Source organism: Nomascus leucogenys, chromosome 17 (genome assembly GCF_006542625.1).
Source record: "Nomascus leucogenys isolate Asia chromosome 17, Asia_NLE_v1, whole genome shotgun sequence".
Classification (NCBI taxonomy): Eukaryota; Metazoa; Chordata; class Mammalia; order Primates; family Hylobatidae; genus Nomascus; species Nomascus leucogenys.
This window is the reverse complement of record NC_044397.1, coordinates 85,998,958-86,022,042: the sequence shown is the minus strand read 5'-3', so window position 1 is coordinate 86,022,042 and position 23,085 is coordinate 85,998,958. Positions and strand designations below refer to the sequence as shown.

Here is a 23,085-nt window from a genome sequence, read left to right as displayed (position 1 = left end):
CAGTAGAAAAAAGCTAGGGAGTAAACCATTCTAACTATGTACCAGATGCAAAGCCCAAGACAAAGAACAGAGCTATGAAGAAAATGCCTGGATAATCTCATCTCTCCCAGCATGGCCAAAAGGCACAGCTGGAGGACGGGTTGGGTTTTGTCCCCAGATCTTACTATAGTCACTCATCTAGAACTCAGAATTTAAAGGTTCATATATAAAGACATAAGCTCACAGACAAATTAAGAAAATGTATATATACAGAAGCAACTGTTTGATGACCTTAAAACATCTAGTAAAGACAATATAAACCTGCCTGCCAACAGACCTACGCAAAAACGTATAAATTAAATTATGAAGACATTTCTACTTTATTTTACCAACAATTTTAAAACTATCTATATTCACCAAAGGTTACTAAAATCACATGTATAGAAAAGCATTTGGGCTTATTCACTTAATTTGTGAGTACTCATTTATTTTTACATGAATTTGATACTACGTGTCAACAGTATATAAATGTGTGACATACACATATATGTGATGAAACATATAACATATACATGTTCACATAAAGACAGAGAGAGGCAAAAAGATTTTAGAGTTTTGATTTTAGGACTTTAGGCATGAGATCAGTAAAACCCACCATTTTAAAGGATAGTTGGATTCAAATTGCTTTCTTGTAAATGGTAAAGGTTAACATTTATCTGAGGAAGGATTTACCAAGTTTTAGAGAAAATACATAGCACACTTACATCTCGAAGCAAAGAGAAAGACAGAGAACTGAAGCTTTTTCAAGAAAAAAATTTGGTGTGTTTAAGGAAGATTAAAAATAGATGCCAAGGTAACACAAAAATAATAGAAATTTACCATGGGGTTTTATTTACTTTTTTATTATACTTTAAGTTTTAGGGTACATGTGCACAATGTGCAGGTTAGTTACATATGAATAGATGTGCCATGTTGGTGTGCTGCACCCAATAACTCATCATTTAACATTAGGTATATCTCCTAATGCTATCCCTCTCCCTCACCCCACCCAACAGGCCCTGGTGTGTGATGTCCCCCTTCCTGTGTCCATGTGTTCTCATTGTTCAAGTCCCACCTATGAGTGAGAACATGCGGTGTTTGGTTTTTTGTCCTTGTGATACTTTGCTGAGAATGATGGTTTCCAGCTTCAAAGAATTCTTGATGGAATTTTCCTTTAATAAAAAGCAGCCCCCAAACAATTTCTAACAGAAAACAGACTGAATGATCAGGCTGCAAGCATAGACATGCATATGTAGATGGAGGCAGCTAAGAGCCAGGTACACCCAATATGGCAGTTCCTGTTCTTTTTTCCTTGTCACTACATGTACAGTTGTCATGGTGACCACCAGGTAGAAGCCACATTTGCATAATAAAAGATTAGGGTGGGAAGGCCAGTCTTTTCTCAGGCTATGTAAGTGGCACACCTGGTCAAAACAATCCCCTGGACCCTATGTAAATCAATCACTGCCTCCTCAAGTCTCTGTACAAAATCAATTGCATTCCACCCCAAATTGGAGACCCTCTCTTGGGTGACTGCTTTCTCAGTATGAGAAAGCTTTTTCTCTCTCTCTTCTTTTTTGTCTGTTAAATTTTTCACTCCTAAACCCACTACTCATGTGTTTCCATGTCCTGAATTTTTTCTCAGTGTGTGACAAAGAACCATGGGTAGATTCCCAAACAGAGCCATTTTATTTGGGAGTTCTCATCCAGGATTGTGATCAGAACAGAAGATAGAAACATCAGAATGGTGAGTATGGAGCAAACCTCAAATCTGCCCTTTAATTTCAATGGTCTCTTCAAAACTAGTTTCCTTTCATAGAGAACCTCACCATCACATGAGGCTTGGGGATGTCCTGGAGCAGCTGAGAATTTCTGGACAGGACACACCCTGATGTTATTCAAAGGCTTCTAGACTGAACACAGCCTCTGGCAGCCCATCCAGATGTTGGTCATGGGTCTCCTAATTTGCTATAATGTTGCAAGTTGGTTCTTCCTTTCTATCCATGGTCTCTATGTCTCCTATTCTTTTTGTGTATGCAATATGCAGAAATTTTTACAGTTCAGGGAAAGAATTCTGTTAGGAAACATCAATAAATGCTATAATAACTACCCCAATAGGTCTCTCTCTCTCTTTCTCTCACTCTCATTCCTTTGGTAAGCACATGGTATTTCTAAGCCAACAGTGTCACCTAGTGGAAATAGAAATCCTCCTCATGAGGCACATTGTTGGTCCTTTGCCACAACACTGCACTTTTCCATTTCTCTCTTTTTACCCTGATAGAAAAGCCCTTTCTGTGAATGGGAAAGCCCTACTTTCAACAATTAGGAGTAAAATGTCTTCCAAAGCCAAATTTTACTTCCAATACTGCCCCATCAGCAGGAAAAACTGCCATTAGGTCCCTACATTCATTTAAGGTACCTATTCTATCTCCAGTTAGAACAGTGTTTAATTAGTAAGGATATTTTAAGAACAGAATTAACCAGGACCACTTCTCTGAGGGTAAATGTTTTAGCACAGGCCATAACTGGCAACTGGCACATTCCTTCTGAAAAAACCTTGCTCAAAGGCAACTGTTACAGTTTCTCCAGAGATCCATTTTTTGGGAAGCCAGGCAGATCACAGGCAGAGAAGCTAAGGTTGCATGGGTAAAGTGTGGCTAATCCCATCACTTCATTTATCCAGTTCCATGGCTTAGAGGGCCACAGCTACAACCATGGGCGGCACATTTAACACAGTGCCAGGACTCAGGAACCAACGAGAGAAAACACTTGGGGGGATGCTCCCACTGTCTTCCACTCCACCCTGGGTCACAATGAAAGAAGGAGGACTACAAGGACACTTTTATTCTCACTTCTTTTTCTCGATGGCTAACAAAGCATCTTCAGCTCCCACCCCTCTGGAGTGCACTCTGAGGCACTAGAACTCTTTTAACCTCAGGACTTTGAAGAGAAAAGCGACTCATTCTATTTTGCACAATGATAGGGCATTTTTACTAAACTTTTACAAGCATTGTAACAGCAACCCAGATTTTTTAACAGCCATATCAGGTAGGCCTATAAAGAATAATCCCCTAGAATTAGAAAAGCAACTTCCAAGGGAACCATCTGAGAATCTCCATAATTTGGAGTCCCTCCAAGTTCCCTTCTCATTACAGGACCTTAGGCAAATAAAGTAAGACTTAGGCCTATTTTCAGACAATCCTGATAGGTATATAGAAGCTATCCAAGGCCGGGCATGGTGGCTCAAGCCTGTAATCCCAGCACTTTGGGAGGCTGAGGCGGGCGGATCACGAGGTCAGGAGATCGAGACCATCCTGGCTAACACAGTGAAACCCCGTCTCTACTAAAAATACAAAAAATTAGCCGGGTGTGTTGGCGGGCGCCTGTAGTCCCAGCTACTCGGGAGGCTGAGGCAGGAGAATGGCGTGAACCCGGGAGGCAGAGCTTGCAGTGAGCCGAGATCGCGCCACTGCACTCCAGCCTGGGGCACAGAGCAAGACTCTGTCTCAAAAAAAAAAAAAAAAGAAGCTATCCAGAATTTAAGTCAGGTGTTTCACCTCACATGGAAGGATGTTATGCTGCTCCTAAACCAAACCCTAACTGCAGCTGAAAAACAGGCAGCTCTGCAAGCAGCAGAGAATTTGGGAGATGAGCAACATATCTCCTATAATACACCAAAAGGGAAGGAAGGAGATACAGAAAGTGAAGAAACAGCAGAAACACCATTCCAAATAGGAAGTGAAGCAGTACCTCTTGACAACCCTGATTGAAACCCCAATAGCTCTGCAGATGAATGGAAAAGAAAAACTAAGGCCAGAACTCTTAATTCCTCTAAACTGTCTATGATAGACTCAAAGCCACATGAGAATCCTGCAGCCTTTATGGATAGGTTGAGAGGGGCACTATAAGCACACACCATTTTATCTCCTGATTCAGTCAAGTGGCAGCCCATTCTAAAAGATAAGTTTATTATATAGAAAGCTCCCAATATTAGAAGGAACCTACAAAAGGCAAGCTATAGTAGCAGATAGCACCTTGGAAAACCTTCTGAGGGTAGCCACTTCAGTCTTTTATAATAGGGACAAGGAGAAGGCCCAGAAGAAAGAGAGAAAGCTCAACAGAAGGACAAAGCCTCTAGTAGCTGCTTTGCAGAGTTGCAAAGTCCAGGATCCCAGAGGTGTGTCCACCAGTTGCTCTCAGTGTGGCAAGCCAGGGCATTTTAGGAAGGAGTGTCCAAACAGCAAGAGGAAGCCACCTTGACCCTGTCCAGCCTGTGGTGGAGACCACTGGAGATGCAACTGCTCCCACAGATGGAGGTCACTGGGTCCAGAACCAGTCTCACAGTGGTCCAGCAGGACTGATTGGTCCTGGGGCTCAACCCTCTGGCTCCAGCAGCTTAAACTGCCATTACAGCACTGGAGACACAGGTGATTCTGGAAATTATAGGAAGGAAAGTAGATCTCCTTCTAAACACTAGGTCCAGTCTCTCTCTTTTCTCCTTTCTTATCCAGGCCTCCCCTCTTCCCATAGCACAGCCATAAGGGGTGTCTCAGGAAAAATTCTAATCCAATATTTTTCTCAACCTCTTATTTGCAGTTAGGAGGACCTATTGTTTACACCTGCTTCCACACCACTGTCACAATAGCTCTACTAGTCACAAAAGCCTCCAAATTAACCCTAGGAAAAAACGGTTTAAATCCCCACTTAATGTGGCAAAATTACTTTCCTCTAGAGGGAGCTCTTAGCTAACAAACAGATGGTAAGGCAAGAAATACGTAAGGCAGGATAAGCAGTAGTCAATCTAAATAACATCTCTCTTCAGGTGCAGGTGCTCAATCAGCTAAACAAATAGTTCTTACAAGAGCACTTACATTAAGCAAGGGAAATGTAGCTAACATTTACACTAATTCCAAGTATGCTTTTTTAGTTCTTCATGTTCATGCTGCCATTTGAAATAAAAGGCATTTTCTTACCACTAATGGATTTCCTATAAAATATCACCAAAAAATTAACAGGTTATTATCCTCAGTTTTCTTCCATGAGAAATAGCAGTTATACATTATAGGGAACATCAAAAAGGGAACAGATGAAGTAGCCAAAGGAAATAGGTTCATTGATCAGGCAGCTAAGTCACTGGCAAGGCATCAACACACCTCGAAGCCTTCCAATCTAGGAAGTCTCCGAAAGATAAATTAAACCTCAGTAACTTCCTGTAGAAATAAAATAGGCCACTTCTCAGGATATTCTTTCCAGTCCTCAGAATGGCTCCAGTCAGAGGATGGCAAATGCCATTTGCCAGCCTTCAGCCAACAAGAAGTCCTTACGATCCTTCACCAAGCTTTTCACCCAGGAAAGGATAAAACTTATCAATGTGCTCACAGAGTATTTTCATATAGAAAATCTCTAAACTCGTTAAGCATGTAACCTCTCTAGCTCACTTCCAACAGGAATTGACACATCTAGCAAAAGCCCAACCCCAGGAAATAGGACCACACTTATTTAACCCAGATCTGGTATTAGTAGAAACTGTCTTCTCTCTCTCTCTCCTTAGGTGAGGCAGTTAAAATGGCACACTATATATATATATACATATATATATATATATATATATATATATATATATATATACTATATATATTATATATATACTATATATATTATATATATATACTATATATATATTATATATATATACTATATATATATTATATATATATAGTATATATAGTATATATATAGTGTATATATATACATACATATATAATATGTATGTATATATACATACATATATATAATATATATATTAGCCACAGGAAGAATTAGCCACAGAGAGAAACACAGAGCTAGAGGAGCTGGTTGCTGACATGGAACAGGGTCCCTGTAGTTCATGAGTCCAACCTGGTCTGAATTCCCCTCACTTCATAAGCCAGGTACCCCTGAGAAACAGCTTTTTCCCACGGTCTCCTCTGTGGTTACACATTAGGGTCTTTCACTGTCAAGATTCCAGAGATGGAAGAAACCTGGAAAGCACACATCCCAGCTTCACCCTTCCTTCCTCCCTCCCTCCCTCCCAGCAATCAGGGCTCAGGGCTCAGGAGGAAAGGCAGAGCCCAGTGAGGCCAGAGTTGGTGAGATATCTGAAAAGTGTTCAGTGAAAAAACTGCATCCCCCTTTCATTCTACCTGATGAGCCCTGTCCTGCACAGCTTCCTCCACCCTGAGGACTTCCCCAGACACCCTCTCTAACAAGACTGACTGTTCCATTTCCTTCCTGCTCACACTGAGGCCTGTCCTGCCTTCTGGGGAATGAAAAATGCACCAAAATCAGTCAGAGCAGCCACCCCTGCCAGGCTCCATAATGAGGCAATGTCTCCAGGTCACCAGGAGAATGAGCTTCCACTGTGTCCCAGTCCAGGGCTCTTTCCCTCTGAGAGGCTGACTCATGAATCGGGCCACCAGACAGAGATCAGTGACTCCTCCATCGATTATTATATTCACCTGACAGGTTCTTGCCCTCTGCACAGGCAAAGCCAATTATTGAGAAGGTGATGTGTGGTAAAGAATGGTTTTACTTAGCCCAAGGCTGCCAAACAGGAGGACAGAAGTTTATTATGACTCAAATCAGCTTCCCCAATGGCTCAGAGGTTAGAGTTTTTCAAAAACTTTGAAGGAGCAAAGGTCTAAGGAATAAGTACTGTTGACTGGCTGGAGATGAAATGATGCAGGTAGGGGAAATGGTCTGTATTTGTTGAATCTGCCTCTGACTGGGGGCCACATGACTGGCTGAGCCATTGGTCATGAGTCTAGATGAGGTCAGCTGGTTGCCAGAATGCAGAAGTCTGAGAAACATCTCAAAAGATAAATCTCAGATTCTACAATAGTGTTGCTATCTATAGGAGCAACTAGGAATGTCACAAATCTTGTGACCTCTGGCCACATGACTCCTGAGCAGTAAGGGATTATAGAAACTATGCCTGCATTTTAGCAGAATCTGGGCACCTCCCATAATTCATGGCCTTTTCTTAGATTTACCAAAGTAGTCCCCGACAAGGAGGGAGCTAGTTTTAGGGAGGGACTATCATCATCCTTGCTTCGAAGTTAAACTATAAATTCCTCCCATGCTTATGCTGGTCTATGCCCAGGAATGAGAGAGGATGGCCAGCCTGGGCTACAGGTGAGATGGGGTCAGCCAAGCTAGCTTCCTCTCAACACCATATGCTTTGCAAAGGTTGTTTCAGTTTCTACATTGACTCACCAGGGGGTCAGAGGCAGAAGGACAGATCTGCAGTTTCCAAAGCCCATAGGCTCATTTCACCCATTTCACTCATGAGTCCATCCTCAATCTGCTGTGGGGCTCATATCCTCCAGTCATGCCCTAGAGACTTCGAATTTCTGTCAGGCATGTAAGTAGCTTTAAAATTTTCACTCAGTTCTAACAAGTAAAAAGCTGAACAAACTGAAAAATCAACAACTCATTTAGATTTCTCAGAGAAGCAAGGTTTCAGTGCTAACTGGCCCACATACTGGAGAGACCCACAGGCAAATACAGAGCAGCGCACCGTACCTGAGCAGAAACACAGGCACAGAAACCCCAGCGGGAACCAGTCCTGGGGTCAGAAAACCTGAACTGTAATTGAGGAAATTCTAGAGGCTCAGTGTGGACACAGCACAGAGATAAACACACAAGTGGATGGATTAGTCTTGTGAGTGGGGAGGGGGGGGGACAGTTTTATGACTCTTAGCTCCTGGAGCTCTACCAGGTTCTCACAGTCAATATCCAAAAAGAATCCACATCCTTCTTGTAGGAAGAAGGGATAAAAAAACACTTGGAAAGTTGTCAGTGAACTATATTCTTCTTGGTGAGACCTACATTTAAGAGAAACTATTTTACTAGAGCCTAATTAGCTGGGGTTTGATGAGAGTTTAACTGGCCAGGGGGAGGGGAAATATCCAACTCCAGCCTCCTCAAGTCATCATTTACCAACTAATGGAAAGAAAAACCTGAGAGGCACTTGTGACATTCACAGCCCAGGACACAGACCTCATCCAGAGCCACAGAACCCTTCCCTCCTGACACTCAACACCATGTCACTGAATGCCTGCTCACTCAAGTCTGTTTTACCCAATACATCATGTGTGGTTTTCAAAACAATACAAGACAGACTATGGCAAAAAAAAATGCACTTTGAAAGACAGAGCAAGGATTGGAACCAGACACAGATGTGGTAGGAATGTTGAAATTATCAAACTGGAAATCTAAAACGACTCTGGTTAAGGATTATGACGGAAAAAGGAGACACCTTTCAGGAACAGATGGGTGACTTAAACAGAGATGGCTATTCTAAGAAAGAACCAAAAGAAATGCTAGAGATTAAAAACACTCTAAGAGAAATAAAGAATGCCCTCCGTGGGCTTACTCGTAGGCTGCACACAGATGAGGAAAGAATCTCTAGCTTAAGCATGTGTCAATAGAAACTTCGAAAACTGAAACGGCAAAGTTTAACAAGAGTGAGAAAAAGTGGAACAACATATTCATCTTAATATTCAATATTTAGTATCAAAAATAGCATATTTTATATTCTGAAGTTGTGTTTTATATTTTGTAGCCTACAAAGGCTGTAACATACACATAATGGGAATACTGGTGGTTCCTGGGACCAGGTGGAGCTGGCCAGGTGGGTGCTGTCTGATTTACTGCCTGTTTCATGCACACCTGTGTATTCATAATAACAACACTGTCATAAGGTGGGGTCCTTTGTGTGGGGAGATGCATGAGCCACTGCTGCCTCACTTGGACTCTGCCCAATTTAAACAAAGTTAATCAAACTCTAATTGTTTGACCCTGCTCAATTTACACTTCACCAATATTGCTGCTCGATTCACACTTCAGAAGTCTGTGCATCTCCCACACAGAGCAGGTGGCCCCATGGTCTCTGAGCCCTCAGATCATCATGCATCCATCTGTCTTTTGACACACAGACCTGCTGTGGGCTTTTAAGGACTTGGATTGGCTGAGAGGTGGGAGATGTCAACTCTGATTGGAAAATGCTCATGGAGAAATCAATGCTGCCACACAGGGAAATCTTCTCTGTTATCTGCACAGCGAATCTGCCCAAGCCCTATGTCACCAGCAACCCCGTGGAGCATGAGGAGGCTGTGGTCTTAACCTGTGAACCTGAGGCTCATGGTACAATCTACATGTGGTGGGTAAATGGTCATAGACTCACAGTCAGTCCCAGGCTGCAGATGCCCAATGACAACAGGATCCTTGCTCTACTCAGTGTCACAAGGAGTGACACAGAACCCTATGAATGTCAAAGGAAGAATGTAGTGAGTACCAGCCACACTGACCTAGTCACCTGGATGTTCTCTATGAGTATCCTCGTTTCCTTCAAGGACAAGGCTGCCAGCCCAAATCCACATAACCCGAGGCCAGGCCTCTCAGTCCCTCTCAGATCCAAGTATGAAGACACTTACCCCTGGACCCCCAAGCTGGCCATGACTTCCTGCTCCAGGAAAACCTGGGAAGGCCCAGGAAGGGAGGGGCTTCTCCGGTCTTAGAAGACTCTGGTTCCACAGCTTGTGATGGGAGAAACAGGTGAATGTCTTAGACTCCTCCAGTTCAGTGAACACAGAGGAAGTTTGGCTGGGACTTCAGGGTTGTGACTTGGCAAAAAGGAGCACTGTGTCCCTTCCACAGACCAGGAGCTTCCCATTCCCTCTGATAACATTACCTGTGGCTTTATTCTCTTTGCTCCAGATGGCCCAGATGAACCCACAACTTATTCTTCAGACACCTATTACTATCCAGGGTCAAACCTCACCCTCTACTGCCTCGCGGGCTCTAACCCATCAGTAGAGTATTCCTGGCTGCTGAATGGGAATAACCAGCAAACAGGACAAGAGCTCTTTATCCCCCAAGTCACTACAGAGAATAGTGGGGACTATCTGTGTTATGTCCATAACCCAGTCACTAAAATGGCAAAAGCTTTGCAACCAAGAAAATCACAGTCCCTGGTAAGTGGATCGCTGGAGCAGTGGCAATATGCTTTCAGGTGAAGCCTATCTGGCTTTCCAAGAAAGGGCCAGAAAAACATTTTTATTCTCAGCCTGTGTTCCATGCACAAAAGTAAATCCCAAATTTTTCTCCTGAACCCTCCCAGTTCATATCTACACATTCTCTTCCCTTTGTTTTCTGGATTTCTGGTGGATGACCTTGGGTCCAGCCTGAAAAATGTAGGGAAATGGCTTTATCAGCCCCAAGCCCTATGCAGTGTAAGGGCCTTCACAGAGGGAGAAAGAGGAGGATCCTCAGGGTCAAGCTGTTTCTCTCTGTCACCAAAACATCCCTTCTGTCTCCCTTGTGTGTGTGTGTGTGTGTGTGTGTGTGTGTGTGTGTGAGTGTGTGTGTACTCCATGAGCTGCAATGAACATCAGAAGCTTCAAAACAAGCCCACACTTTTCCCCAAATGAGAGGAGGAAGCCCAATGGGTGAGGGAGAAGCAGCTCAGACTGTGCTCCCTCCATTGCTGTGGGCTCGCCCAGTGACCGACCCTGCCCTGACTCCACCCGGAGTGGGCCCAGGGCATGTGGATAAGGTGCCTGGGTGGCCGGTTCTGAATCTGGCTAAATCGAGCTGCCAGTAGAAGCCAAGCCTCCCATGGATAAGGCTTTAAAATAATGGGAATAGGGCTGTGTCCTGTCTCTGAAGTCACTGCCTGTCTGAGTCTGTGGACACAGCACATGGAACACACCACAGAGGACAGTGAGTGACACACACTTGGAGAAATAGGGAGATTAACTCACAGAAGCTCTCTATGGCAGGGAAGGAACAGTGACAAAAAGTGTGTATTTATAGAGAGGGTAAGAGTACCAGACACTTTATATCTAAGACTTACCATTAACTGTTTCTAAGTGTGAAATTTAGTGTTGTGTAACTATCAACACTATCCATTTCCACAGTTTTTAGTATCCTACTATACTACACCTCTGTACCCAATAAATGATAACTCTCATTCTGTCTCCCCTTAACCCCTGGTAATCACCATTGTAATTTCTGTCTCTATGTAACTGAGTATTCTAACTATCTTACATAAATGGAAGTACATAATAATTATCCTTTTGTGTCTGGCTTATTTCACTTTGCATAATGTCTTCAAGGTTCATCCATTTTGCAACAGGTGTCAAAATTTTATCCTTTGTTAAGATTGAAGAATATTCCAAAGCATAGATATAACTTTTTGTTCATCCACTTATCTTTCAATAGACTTTTCAGTTGTTTCCACCCATTGGCTATTGTGAGCGATGCTGCTGTGAACATCAGTGTACAAATATCTGTTCAAATTTTTTTCAATACTTTTGGCTGTATGTCCGGAAGTAGAATTGCTGGTTCAAGTGGTAATTCTTTCATTTTTTTAAGAAACTGACATACCATTTCTTTCCTTTTGTTGTTGAGACAGGGTCTTGCTCTGTCACACAGACTGGAGTGCAATGGCACAGTCTTGGTTGACTGCAACCTCCACTTCCCAGGTCCAAGCGATTCTCCTGCCTCAGCCTCCCGAGTAGCTGGGATTACAGGTGCATGCCACCATACCCAGCTAATTTTTGTATTTTTAGTAGAGATGGGGATTCACCACGCTTGCCAGACTGGTCTCAAACTCCTCACCTCAAGAGATCCACCAATCTCGGCCTCCCAAAGTGCTGGGATTACAGGCATGAGCTGGCCATGCCATGCCATTTTTCCACAGTGGCTATAACATTTCCCATTGCCATCAGCAATATGCTAAGAGCTTCAATTTTCCCATGTACTCGAAAACAATTGTTTTGTGATGTTGTTGTTCATGCTGTTTTTATCAAAGCCACCCTAATGTGTGTGAGGTCATGTATCACTGAGGTTTTGATTTGCATATCTCTAAGTATTAATATTGAGAATCCTTTCATGTCCTCATTGATCATTTGTATATCTTCCTTAATAAAATCTCTATTTCAGTCTTTTGTCCATTTTTATTGGGTTTTTGGATTTTTGCTGTTTTTGATTTGTAGTGTTCTTCATGTATTCTGGAAATTAATCACTTATCAGACATATGATTTGCAGATATTTTCCCTATGTCATAGTTTGCCTTTTTACATTGTTGATAACAGCCTTTGATATATAAAACTTTTCAATTTTCATGAAGTCCAATTTATCCCTTTTTGTTGCCTATGCTTTTGTAGTTATAACTAATAAATCATTCTGAAATTCAATATCATGAAGCTTTTTCCTTGTGTTTTCTTCTAAGAGTTTGGTAGTCTTCACTCTTCCATTTAGGTCTTTGATCCATTGTGGGTTCATTTTTTTGTATATGGTGTGAGGTAAAGGTCAAACTCATACTTGCCCATGGATAGCCAACTTTCCCAGTATCACATGTTAAAAAGACTGTCCTTTCCCCATGGAATGGTCTTGGCATTCTTGACAAAAATCATTTGGCCATATATGCAAGCTTTCTTTCTGGGTTCTCTATTCTATGCCATTAGTTTCTATGTCCTCCTTTATGCCAGTACCACACTCTATTGATTACTGTAGCTTTGCAGTAGATGCTGAAATCTGAAAGTGTGAGTCCTCCAGCTTCCTTTTCCCTTTTCAAGACTGAAGTTTTTAATTCCATCCTAAACATGCTGCACTCAGATATTTTTGAAGGCTTTGGGATGTGAGAAAGGCTGATTGCTATTTTCTATGGCTTTAGAACTTTTCACCTTTTCATAGTTGCATCTTTCCCTTGGTGTCTCAGTTGTGGCAGCCATGAATGGCCTCCACGGCAGGGACTTGACTGACAGAGGGCCCAGGTCAGGGCACTCCAAATTCACCTTATATATGATAACTCTATCGTGTATATACTTATCATTTATATGTTATGAAATTGGCATTTATATTACATATGTGATTTTATATATAAATGGCCTAGTGTTTTATGTGTTACCTTTTTTTCATATATATGGAAATATGTATATATTTTAAATGGTTGTATATTATATACTTCTAGAGTATATATTGTATATAAATAAATAGATAGAGATAAATATGTATATGCTTTTTCCATATGTATACATAGAAAAAGTGGTAACACATAAAACACTAGGAGACTGTGGACACAGCACATGGGACACAGCACAGAGGACAGTGAGTGACACACACTTGGAGAAATAGGAGATTTGGCCATGGGAGCTCTGCATGGGAGGGAAGGGGCAGTGACAAAAAGTGTGTAGTGATAGAGAGGGTAAGACTACCAGACACCATATATATATATATACACATATATATATAATGTCAATTTTATTATATATAAATGTCCTGGTGCTTTATGCGTTACCTCTTTTTCCATATACATATATGGAACTGTGTATATGCTTTACATTATTATATATTTTATAATATTATATATTTTGTTATTATATATTATATATAAATAAGTATATGGAAATATATATATTTTTCCTATACACACAAAAAAGAGGTAACACATAAAACACTAGGACATAGTTACTGGCTACATGTGGGAGAGAGAAAAAAGCTAAGTGCAAAAAAATCAAGCCTGGTATGTTAGTTTATACCCACTGAGATGCATCCAAGATGGGATTAGACATGCAAGATAATTTTTTAGGAAAAATGTCTGTGAGGGAAAGTGGGGCAGGCATGAAAAAGTCTGGGAGAGCCTTGGGACCACTATGCATATCTGATTCCTGTGAGGGAAGAAGAGAAAGAAGATTTAGCTTCAGTTCAAAGAAAGCATGGCAAGGCTGACAGGGAGTCCTCCCACAAGTCACCCAAGAGAGTAAAACAGTCTCACAGAACTGGGCTTTCTTTCATATCCCTGCTGGGAGCTTCAGGAAAGTGAGGACTCTATGCAAAGTACGTTGTCAATTTGGAATGCACTGATCTGGGCTTTCTGTCAATCAAGTCAATTGATTATTAATTAATCAGTCATTAGCTGGGAGTAGTGGAATTACCTAGGGAAATTTTTCAACATATATAAGCCTATACTTTCTCTGCCCTATTCACTAATGGGCTCCACCAAGAACTCAGTAATCCTCTTGAGAAACACAAGCTGCCATGGAGATCTGACAGAGTCTTACTCATGCCTACCGCAACTGACACACTGAGAAAAAGATGCAACCATGAAAGGGTAGAAAGTTCTAATGACACAGAAAATCGCAGTCAGCCTTTCTCATATCACAAAGCCTTCAAAAATATCTGAGTGCAGTATGGTCAGGATGAAATTGAGAGAAGACTGATCACTAACCTAGAAACACATTGAGAGAGAAAAAAACTGCAAGAATATTGTTGGCTAATCATCTACCAGGAACCCTCCCACAAAATCAATGTAATCCCTGAAGGAACAAGTAGAAACTACTTCATACTTAGTGATGGTTCCTAAGGTACCACACCGTAAAATAACATCACTTTTATTCCTTCTCTTCTTTTCTTTCCATGACAGATACTTCGGTACAAGGAAGTTCTCCTGGCCTTTCAGGTAGAGCCACTGTCAGCATCATGATTGGAGTACTGGCCAGTGTGGCTCTGATATAGCAGCCCTGGTGTAGTTTATTTCAGGAAGATTGGCAGGTATGATGGCCTTTCCTTTTGTCCTGTGTCCTGCAGAGCTGACCTCCATGCTTGGGAGAGGGAAAGGACTTCTTTGCCTGTATCTGGGACTGCGTCTCCTCCTCCTCCCACTAAACTCCTACTTCTCAGCACTTATTCCTGCAGGTCTCTTCTCCCCTGATCTTCATGCTCTCTGTACCCCACTGTCTCCTACAAATGATTATCCTCAACCTCTGCTCATTTGTTTCCCAGATTCAATACCTTATAAAACCCTCTGCATCCTTTTTTTTAACATCTCTCACTTGTGTCATTCGCTCCATTCCCACAACCTCAACAACTGCTAGAGGTACTGCTTGACTTATCTCCAGGCTTTGAAATCTTCCTTGTGTATGACTCTCTTATTACCTTCCTAAATTCTAGTTAACTCCCCTATTCAAAAATCTTCAGGGATCTACTCTTGCCTATTTGATAAGTTCACATTTCTTCTCTTGACTAATTTTTATGGCTTCAGTTCCTTCTATTCCCTAGTGTAATTCATCCATTCTAATTAAATCTGTCTTTCTACATATCCCTTCCCCTCCACCTGATATACACATAGAATGCTGAGTTCCAATGCTATGGCTAAAAACAGGGTGATCTCCTGTCTACCATCTGCAGTACGGGCTTACCCATACCCTTCATCACAAGCAACCTCTGACCTCCCAGAGAATGATGACTCTAGCATTAATGTGTAAACCTGAGACTCAGAACACAACCTACATGTGATTGAGAACCTTTTCCTAATGACCAACTCATATGTTCATGAAAGATACAGAAATGAAGAAGGCAAGGTTTCTACCCCAAGAAACATAAAGCCTAAGATAGATGATAAGACCCGAAAAATAATTATAATACCACAATAGAAAAAAGTGAATGCCACAAGAAATCAGAGAAATCTGATGGGAAATATAGCTATATATTAGAATCACCAGAAAACGTTTTTTAAAATGGATGCCCAAGCCCCACCCAGAGGATCCAATTTAATGGTCTAAAGTGAGGCTCAGGCATTGGTAATTTTTAAGTCTTCCCAGATGCTACTAATGTGTAACCCGGATAAAGAACAGCTGTTCTAACTGGTAAAACTTAGACCTAAATTAATGATTATTAGCTGGGAGTATTGGAATTATCTAGGGAAATTTTTCAGCATACACAAGCTGATGCTTTCTGGGTCCTATTCATTAATGGCCTCCACCAAGAACTCAGTAATACTGTTGAGAAACACAAGCTACATGGAAAAGACACTTTATTTGATAGGTAAAGTTATATGAAAAGCATTTTCAAATCATAAGGGGTAAAGGATGCTAAACCTTCTCTATGGTATACTTATGGATATGTTACTGATATGATTGTTCCAGAAATTGTATGAGATTCCTAGAAATTAAATATGTTATCAGCCATAATGTCACATACCACAGAAGTAACTAACTTTTTATGTGAGCTGTGTTATCACAATGAATTCTCCTCAGAGTTTTAACCATAGTCATTTAAAATGTTTGTCATTCACAGACATTGTTTTTATCCAGCATTTCCAATCAGCTACAGTCCGAAATTGCTTCCTTTTCAAGGAGATTTATGGAAAAGACGCTGACAAGTACTCTTTAATACAAGCTTCTGATAACTTTCAGATTATACCACTGGACTGTCTAAGAACTTCCAAAATTTTAACAAACAGGCTGATATCTTCATAAAATTCCCAGCCTACCAAGCAGGAAAAACGATGATTTCATTGAAATAATTCATAATAATGAGGATAATGTTTTTATGATTTTTATTTGAAAATTTGCTGATTCTTTAAATGGTTTGTTTTCTAGATTTATGGAATTTTTCTCTTTTAATCTATCTATAGCTTATAGCAGTTCAATAAACTATGCTTCTGGGAATGATAATTGAAACATTTATTTTGCTCTCTACCTGACTGCCCCAGAATTGGGCAACTATTTATGAGTATTGATATGTTTATGGTAATACACATATTTGCACAAGTATAGTAACAATCTGCTCTCTTTGTAACAGGACACATTTGAAATCATTGGTTATATTACCAAGGCTTTGACTGGGATGTTATATTTAAGAATATAGATAGAATGAACCAATATGAACTGCAGGCAAAGTCTGGAGTCAGCCTTGGTTTGGCTTTCTATTCTCAAGAGGTTTGTAAAAGTTTAATCTGAGATTCCTTATAAAAACTTAGAGCAAAGAAGATTTTAAAAGGCAGCCTACAAGGTCCATTGCTACTCTTGCTGCACTTATGTAAAGAATCAGACCACGTTTGAAGAAACTCAACCTATTTTGCAAACAAACTTATTCTACTAAATTATCATTGGTAAAAATAGAGATGCCCATAGAGAGAAAAATTATGTGGAAAATAAAAACTGTAGTACACCTGTTATGAGATTGCAGCTCTGTTCATTGTTTCTGTGTTTTTATTATCCACCTGCAGACTGGACATTACCCTGAATTCTACTAGTTCCTCCAATTCCATTTTTCTCCCACGGAATCACTAAGAGCAAGACCCACGCTGTTCCAGAAGCCCTATAAGCTGGAGGTGGACAACTCAATGTAAATTTCATGGGAAAATACTTGTACCTGAATTCTGAGCCACTCAGAACTCACCAAAACAATCGACACCATAAAAACAGATGCTCAAACTATAAACCAGGACAACAAGCTGATGACTTCCCACTGTGGACAGTTTTTCCCAAGATGTCAGAACAAGACTCCCCATCACGATGAGGCTCTCACCCCTCTTAACTGTCCTTGCTCATGCCTGCCTCTTTCACTTGGCAGGATAATGCAGTCATTAGAATTTCACATGTAGTAGCTTCTGAGGGTAACAACAGAGTGTCAGATATGTCATCTCAACCTCAAACTTTTACATAACATCTCAGGGGAAATGTGGCTCTCTCCACCTTGCATACAGGGCTCTCAATGGAAATGAACAGAGAGATATTGCCTGTGTGTTTGCAGAGAAGATGGTTTCTATAAAGAGGTAGGAAAGCTGAAATTATAGTAGAGTCCCCTTTAAATGCACATTGTGTGGATGGCTCTCGCTGTTTCCTAAGAGATACATTGTAAAACGTGACAGTAATACTGATTCTAGCAGAATAAAACATGTACCACATTTGCTAATACTGTTCTCTTAAAATAATTTTAAAAGAATGGGGTCGGCCCTCCTATGTGTCCAGGCCAGGTCTCTGAACAGAATCCTCCATCTTCGGTAGCAATGCCTAAGAAGATGACATGGACATGGTCTTGATATGCAGCCATCCCTGTATACCCTTCCCCTGCTGCAGGGCAGTACCAGCCCAGGGCCCAAATCTTCAGCTGCAGAGCTGACAGAGAACATGGGATACCCAGCATCACTTACCGTCTTCCAGTCCACTGCAGTGGCTACCGGCATGGCCGATTTACCCCTGAGGACAACCGTCTGCTGACCCATAGTTTCAAACAGTCAGAATTTCCTGGCTTCTCTCAGCCCCAGCTACTTTCACTCTGCTGAACCCTTCTTCTCCCCACAGGTGTCATTGCCTTAGAAGACACCTTTCAGCTGCAGCTAACAGGTAAGCCAAGACCCAGACCCCAGAGGATAAACAAGGATTTCAAAACATACTGTGTCCAATGGAGATGCCCACTTCTGGGTGGAAAGCCACCCAGATGCCGAGGCAAGAGACTGAGGGCACGAGCTGTTCCAGTATAATAAAACATAAAAGAAGAATACTTATACCAGATATAGATCTTAGATATGATTATATATGAATATCATTAATCATTAGTTGGTAGCAATTACTCTTTATTCCAATATTATAATAATCCTCGCTCTATAATCACAAGCTAGGAAAAGCCAGGCCATACAGAGATAGGAGCTGAGGGGACATAGTGGGAAGTGACCAGAAGACAAGAGTGCGAGCCTTCTGTTATGCCCAGACAGGGCCACTAGAGGGCTTCTTGGTCTAGCGGTAACGCCAGCGTCCGGGAAGACGCAGGTTGCCAAGCGGACCATGGTCTGGTGGTAGCCTCAGTGTCAAGGAAAAACACACGCTACTTAGCAGACCGGGAAAGGGAGTCCCCTTTCCCCGGGGGAGTTTAGAGTAGACTCTACTCCTCCACCTCTTGTGGAGGGCCTGACATTTGTCAGGTCGACCTGCAGTTATCCGGAGGCCTAACCATCTCCCTGTGATGCTGTGCTTCAGTGGTCACACTCCTAGTCCACCTTCATGTTCCATCCTGTACACCTGGCCCTGCCGTTTAGTTAGCAGTAGCAAATTAGTGAAAGTACAAAAGTCTCTAATAAGCAGAAATAATGGTGTAAGCTCTCTCTCTCTTTCTCCTCTCACTCTGCCTCAGCTGCCAGGCAGGGAAGAGCCCCCTGTCCAGTGGACACGTGACCCATGTGGCCTTAACCTATCATTGGAGATGGCTCACACTCCTTATCCTGCCCCTTTATCTTGTATCCAATAAATATCAGAGCAGCCTGGCATTCGGGACCACTATCGGTCTCCACGTCTAGGTGGTAGTGGTCCCCTGGGCCCACATGTCTTTTATCTCTTTGGCTTGTGTCTTTATTTCTACAATCTCTTGTCTCCACACACAGGGAGAAAAACCCACTGACCCTGTGGGGCTGGCCCCTACACCCACTGTACAGAGACATAAAGAAGTAGAGACGAATTCAACTCCACCAACAACACTGTATCCAAAAACAATGTCCTGTCTTCCCCTCATCATAGAACTCACTGTCTCTCACCACGTGGGCAGGTGCTTCCAGGGTCTCACAATTCTTCCACAAGGGGCAATGCACACTTTAACATAGGAGTTCAGCAAATAAAGTGGTGACAGTTTACCTACTTAGATAAAGTTTCTTAAAAGTTTCTCCCAAATTTCCCCCTGAAGAAGACAGAAAAGGCTTTCCCAGTTGTGAAATATTGGCCTTCCCACCTTTCAAAAAAGCACCCCTGAATAGCCAAAACAATTTTGCCAAAATAAATTATAGGACTTGAACTTTCTTATTTGAAATCTCACAAAGGAGTACAATTATTAAAACAGAAGCTGCTGGCAAAAGAATACACATGAAGACAAAAGGGATAGAGTTGGGTGTCTAGAAATAAATCCTCACACTTATGGTCAATTACTCTTTAAAAAGGGTGTCAAGACAACTTAATGCAGGGACAATTCTCCTTTCAAATGATAGTGCAGAAACAAATAGATAACCACATGCCAAGCAGTGAATTTAGATAACTCTACCGCCCACCATATCAAACAGTTCTCTAAAAAATTCATCGGTGAGTTAAATATAAGACCTAGAACCATAAAATCATCTTAGACATAGAGGTAAATATTGATGACCTCAAATCTGCAATGGATTCTTAGATATGATACAAAAGCCTGAGAAACAAGAAAAATAGATAAATTGGGCTTTATCAAGATGTGAGCCTTTTGCGCATCAAAGGAAATTATCAAGAAAATAATTAATAGAGACAGAGAAAATATTTGCAAACCACATATAGGCAGTTTTCATGTCCAGATAATATAAAGAACTAGCTACAACTCAATAACAAAAGGGCAAACCATCCAATTTATAAATGGGCAAAAGACTCAAATAGACATTTCTTCCAAGAAGATATACAAATAGTCAAGAAGGACATGAAAAGATACTCAACATCATTAGTCATTAGGAAAATACAAAGTCAAAGCTGCAATGAGACACCACATCACACCTACAAAACTGGCTACCATTCTATTAAAATGTTAAATAACAAGTAGCAGCATTAGGAAGAATTTGGAATCCTCACACATTGCTGGTGAGATTATGAAAATGTACAGCGTCTAGGAGAAACAGTTTTGCTGTTCCTCAAAAAGCTAATGATAGAATTCTCATTTGAAACAACATCCATTCCTAGGTATATACCCAAAGAATTAAATCCAGGGACTCAAACAGGCACTTGCATGGGAATATTGATTGCAGCATTATTCACAAAAGATAAAATACGAAAACGATCCAAGTGTTCATCAACACATGAATAAGCAAATATGGTGACACATACAAAAGAATGTTAATCTGCCATAAAGAGGAATGAAGCTATGACACCCGCTGGAACATGCATGGACTTTGGAAACATTATGCTAAGTGAAATATGTCAGAAACAAAATAACATAATTGTATAATTCCATTTCTACGAAACATCAAGTATAGGCAAATTCACAGAGACAGAGCAGAGATGATCAAGGTCTAGGGTGGAACATACAGGGAGTTATTGCTTAAAAGATACAAAGTTTCAGTTTAAAATGATAAAAATTTCCTAGGAAAAATAGTGGTGATGGTAATTTAACACTGTGTATGTGGTTAATTTCACTGGATTGTGCATTGTAAAGTGGTTGAAACAGCACATTATTCACAGAACTGTGAAAAACAGATTTCTATTATTTAATTCACCCAAGTTAAGGTGTTTGTTATGGCAGCTGAAGCCCATGAATACATCAACCGACCCAGTGTTTTCAATGAAACGCATCAGTCTTTTAATCAAGTTAGCTGGAAGCTCCTGCCCCAACAGAACCAGAGGCCCTAAAACGAGAGCTCCAGCAGGGGCTCAGCCAGCACAGGTCCCATAGGGCAGCCTCAATGTCAGGCCCTGGATGGCATGTGAGGCTACAATGATACAACCACAATGTGAAAATGTAAGTATTTTTACTACTTACAGACACTGGGGAGCACTCGGCACACCTGGAGGCCACAGACACAGAGGTCAGTGAGCCCAGGCAGAGAGGAGAGAAGAGACCGGTAAGCCAATGGCTTTATTAAGTCCAGGGTGTTATCTGAGAGGTTTCCAGCAGGGAGCTTTAATGGATGTGTTTAAAGCAACCAGCAAACACTGGGACCAGGAGCTCAAGCTGTGACTGAGAGGTGGTCACTTTAAATGTGAGGGCGAATGTCAGAATGATCAGTTTAAAGAAAACAGCTGGAGAGAGGGGAGCCCAGCACACCAAGCAGGAGAGATGCCTCTAAGATTTTATCTCTGGCCACCAACTGGAGCCACTTGAACCAGATACAGTATTGAAAACTGCCATGGTGACCAAGCCCTGCTTCTGATTTGAGGCAAATAAACTTACACCTTAAAAAATGAATGCCAAGGCAACATGACACTATGAACATCATGACATCCAGGGACACCAGCCAGGTGCGGTACTGTGCCCTGGAGTCAGAATCCTGGGTTCTGGTGCCTGGGAGTGAGAAAATGAAAATGACTTGTCCCTGCCCCCCCGACATTGATCTTCCCACCCTGCTACCCCCTCTTCTGCTCCCAAGCCTACGTGCAGTGCTCAGCCCCAGACATCACCGCCCCCAGGGTATACACAGTGCCGCCTACTGCACACAAACACAAACTCACAGAAGGTGACAAAAATCTGGGTTTGGGACATCTGATTGTGAAAGAGAGAGAACACTGAATGTAGAGCCACAGAGGCTGGGACTGATGGGGCTGGAAGGTGACGGAGCTGTAACATAACACATGTTTGACCTCATGTGAATTGTGCAGATCCATGTGGAATAAAACATGCAGCCTGGCCTGGGATTGCTGCCGTTCACACTTCCCTCCCTGTCCACCAGAGGGCGACAGAGTCCCTCCCAGCATGGAGCCTTCCCAGGGGATGCCAACCTCCCTCAGCCGAACCCACAGCCCAGCAGGGTCCACCCTCACCAGGGTCACTTCGGCCCAAGTCCTCAGCGCCCTCCGTGCTCCCCACAGGGACTCTGTCAGCTCCTCCCTGAACTGGCGGCCGCCAACCTAACACCACTCCCTCTGCAGGGAGCTCCTGCCCCACACACCTGCTCCTTCCCTGGGCCCAGCTAAAGGCATCTCGCAGGGCAGCGCTGCTGCACGCAACGCCACACTGGGCGCTTTCCCCTCGTCCCCTCCCTCCATCCTCATCAACTCTTTCTGTCACTGCTCCCTAAATGCCCACCCCTGCTCCATCTGTCCTGTTCTCTGGGGCATCCCCGGCCAAACCTAGCGCTGACACAGAACAGCGGCTGCCTGAGGGCCCACAGCCTCCCCGGGAATCAGCCAGGCACCCTGTGACCTGCCTGCCCGCTGCACCCCGGGGGGCTCACAGAGCGTGTGATGGTCACACACAGGAACCATCCGGGATGTAGCCACCTACCTCCAGCTGTCCCTTGGGAAGACAGACCTCTCCTGTGTGCTTGCGGGGAGAAGGGGGGTGTTATTGCTCTTTGCTCCCAGAACACAACTCACCCCCACCCGCCCTCTCGGGTGTGAGCAACGTCCCTCCAGACAGGCTCTCTGGCCACTGCCTGTTCCTCCGCTACAGACAGCAGCTTGGCCAGGTCAAAACCCTCAGGACCGATGCCTGGGTATGTCAGCACATGGAGGGCTTACCCCATCATGTCCACGGAGTAAGTCGGGATGAATCTTTCCAGCTCTGAACCCCTGCTCTGTCCCA

At 42.4% G+C, this 23,085-nt stretch overlaps 1 protein-coding gene across 3 annotated transcripts in view; it reads left to right on the top strand.

The window, feature by feature from the left end:
- Window positions 1–17,765, top strand: part of LOC100598886 (pregnancy-specific beta-1-glycoprotein 4-like) — a 100,435-nt gene extending 82,670 nt beyond the window's left edge. For 2 of the 3 annotated variants that reach the window (XM_030797124.1, XM_004091009.3), the window contains one exon: window positions 17,075–17,765. In XM_030797124.1, coding sequence (XP_030652984.1) covers window positions 17,075–17,091 — 17 coding nt within the window. In that variant the 3' untranslated portion in view covers window positions 17,092–17,765. The remainder of the gene's footprint in view (window positions 1–17,074) is intronic. The other variant, XM_030797123.1, reaches the window with a different exon arrangement.
- The last annotated feature ends 5,320 nt before the right edge of the window (window positions 17,766–23,085 follow it).